Source organism: Temnothorax curvispinosus, unplaced genomic scaffold (assembly GCF_003070985.1).
Source record: "Temnothorax curvispinosus isolate PA1 unplaced genomic scaffold, ASM307098v1 QBEX01014245.1, whole genome shotgun sequence".
Taxonomy (NCBI): domain Eukaryota; kingdom Metazoa; phylum Arthropoda; class Insecta; order Hymenoptera; family Formicidae; genus Temnothorax; species Temnothorax curvispinosus.
In genome coordinates, this window is record NW_020224025.1 from 1 (window position 1) to 3,310 (window position 3,310).

At 33.8% G+C, this 3,310-nt stretch overlaps 1 protein-coding gene across 1 annotated transcript; it reads left to right on the forward strand.

The window, feature by feature from the left end:
* Positions 1-5: 5 nt before the first annotated feature.
* LOC112464454 (saccharopine dehydrogenase-like oxidoreductase) lies at positions 6-1,940 on the forward strand (the record flags this gene model as incomplete). Its single annotated transcript, XM_025031440.1, has 6 exons — positions 6-44; positions 115-434; positions 606-758; positions 829-919; positions 1,002-1,264; positions 1,435-1,940. Coding segments are annotated over 6 exons (972 nt in total), but the record flags the coding sequence as incomplete, so codon positions are not given.
* Positions 1,941-3,310: the final 1,370 nt, after the last annotated feature.

The following is a 3,310-nucleotide window of genomic DNA, read 5'->3' on the forward strand; positions in this document are numbered from 1 at the left end:
TTGCTACTCGTACTCATTACGTTGATATCACTGGTGAAGAAGAGGTAGTTCAATATACGTTCGCAACGGTACAACCATTGATTGATGATTTCTGATATTTTCAATATTTTACAGTTCATGGAGAAAATACAATTGGAATATAACGAGGCAGCTAAAGAAGCTGGAATTTACGTAGTGAGCGCTTGCGGCTTTGACTGTGTCCCTATCGATTTGGGAATCATTTTCACACAACAGCAATTTGGAGGAGAAGTCAATGATGTTGAAGTATACATGTCGATATCGTCAACCGCCACTGATAACAAAAATTCGTATCTGAATTATGGAACTTGGGAAACTGCGATATATAGTCTGGCTCATTCATACGAACTACGGGAATTACACGAAAAATTGTATCCTACCAAATTGCCCGAATTTACACCAAAATTAAAACCAAGGTCTGCATCTTCCAAAACGTTATGTGTACAATTATAAATTATAATTTTGTCAATTATAAGTCAAGTTTGATGATTATCAGGTATTTACAAATTATGCAAAACTTGTACAAAAAAAATAGTGATTATATTATTATTGATGATAAGCAGCGTTAATAATTCCGTTCATTGCAGAGGTCTAGGTCTAGTTCACCGAAGTGATGTCTCTGAAGGATGGTCTGTACGGTTTCCAAGTGCCGATCGTCCACTAGCTCTTCGTACACAGCGATTCTTGTACGATAAGTACAAAGAGAGGCCTGCGCAAGTTGAAGTCTATGCCACGTTTAAGTCAGTACAATATCGATAAAATGCCACAAGTGTTGAGAAGCAATTTCTGCTAATGTACATTGATTACTAGGTCTTTCATTGCGGTCCTGATGTTGTCTATTACCGGTATGTTTTTGTTAATCATGACTCGCATGGCATGCGGTCGTAATTTACTTCTAAAAGTACGTTTCAAAATATTTGCGATTGTCAAAATGATTTAGGTCAAAATGATTAATATGAAATAATTAAACGCAATATTTGCAGTATCCCTCTTTTTTTTCATTCGGTTTTATCAGCCACGAGAATCCGAATATGGAAACATTGAAATCGACACACTTTTCTATAACGTTCAAAGCCCGTGGATGGACTGAAAAATTGGCGACACCTACTGATAAACACACAAATCCACCTAATAAGGAAGTAATCACCAAAGTCACCGGTGATTCTCCCTCATATGGAGGGACTAGCATCATGGTGATCCTATCGGCGATTACAATCCTTAATGAAAGTGACAAAATACCTGACAAGTGAGTGAATCATTAATTACTTAATGTAACTCTCTTTCGTGTCTAACATAGTCATTACTTGAAGACTTTTCAAAAATTTCCAGTTTATAATATAACCAATTAAAACGCAATAATAATAATAATTACATGTTAAAATTCGGCTTTATTTTTGTGTTGTTATATCTTTACAGCGGAGGAGTGCTCACTCCTGGTGCTGCATTTGGTAAAACATCTTTGATCGAGCAAATGAATAAACATAATATTAATTTCGAGGTAATATCATCTACCGTGAAATAGAGATAAGTAGATATGAAGTAGTATAAGTAGATACTAGTAGATAGTAGTATATGAAAGTTTTACAATCCTTACTGACAAGATTTTTTTTAATACACTATATTATTTCGTTTGATTTTGATACTAACATTTTTATAGTTTTTGGGTAAAAAGTTTATGCTCTCTATATTTTATATACGTATATATAACACACGCACACTCCCCGCGCGCGCGCGCGTGTTTTTCAACTGTGTATTATATGTCTTATTTCATGATATTTCAAGAGAAAAGTATTTATAAGCGGGTGTACTGTGTATTTTATAATATTAAGGTAATCGAAAATTACATTTAATTGTTTGTTTTACTTGGAATGAATAAAAATAAGTAAACCTTATATTTATACACTTATGACGCAATATTAATACAACTTAAATTGTTCTTTATCTACCTTATTTCTTGTATGACTTTGTAGTTTTTTTTTACAATCCGAAACTGTCGACATTGCATACTCAATATTATTTCAATGTCTCATAAAAAATATATAAAATAAATTATTTTGTAGATTATTTTACACGTTTGCATGAGACCGATTTTGTAATTTTTATTTGTGTAAATAGTAGCATGCATTCAGAATTAAGGCAAGACAATTTTTTCGTGACGATGTAAATTCGCACTAAGGCATAAAGAAATATAGTTGAGATTTTTTATGTTCGGAGTCAAAACTCGATTGATATATTTGTCAAGTTGATCGAGCGACGCAGAAATTTGTTTGCGAGATGACATTTCAAACGCAACGAGAACGCGAGGGATTAAAGGCGCTCATCGCTTTAAATAAGCGCATTCATACGCCCCTCTCTCCAGCGCGCCGCTTCCTCTAGCACACTCCAGCAATGTGTAAACGATGCCATTTTTGTCGACGGTCGACCGTCGACGTCGAGCACATCGACACGCCTATCGATACCCATCGACGGTCATAGACGCCTGTAGACGTATCTGCGCAAATTGCTTCGTGGCAGAGGGTAGGACGAAGGACACACTTTCTCAAAAGGGAAATCCGATCTATTCGGCCACTAATTTGCTTCGATTATTGTGATACTTTCGTGTACGTACACATTTATATTTTACATGTTATACAGAGTTTATATCTTATATGATCAAAGCACTTGAGCTACGATCTTTTTTTTTCACACGTATATGCCTTGTATGTGCTCATGTGCTGCGACATGCCGATACGACGGTATTACGACGGTATAACGTAATTTTTAAGTTGAAGCCGGTGGAGATTATCGAAGAGTAGATTGACATTGAGATACAAAATGCAATTAGAAGTAGATATTTGTCATTGATTGTGATAATTTATAATTATTAATTACATAATTATTAATCGTTATGTAACAAATATGAATTGTGGGCAAAGTTTATAATATTCATGCAAAATAAATAAATGAAACTGGCTGTCAACATGATTTGGTCCTTAAAACTGGTTTCTAAAAGTGCTTTACTTTCAGTACGTTGTTATTTTTCGTGTTTATTTAATTTCATAATATAGAAATTAATGAATTTGTGATAAATCTATAGGTATTAATAGGCAGTTCTTTAATTTTCTATGAGTTATTCAATAAGTTAACAAAAAACATTAAATTAATTGTAAGTTATAAAATATGATTATTTTGCTATAGATTGCAAGAAAATGGCGAATAATCGTTTAGATATAATAATATTTGGTGCTACTGGATTCACTGGAAAACATGTAGTGAAAAATGCGACACATATGTGCAAGGAGCAGAAAATGAA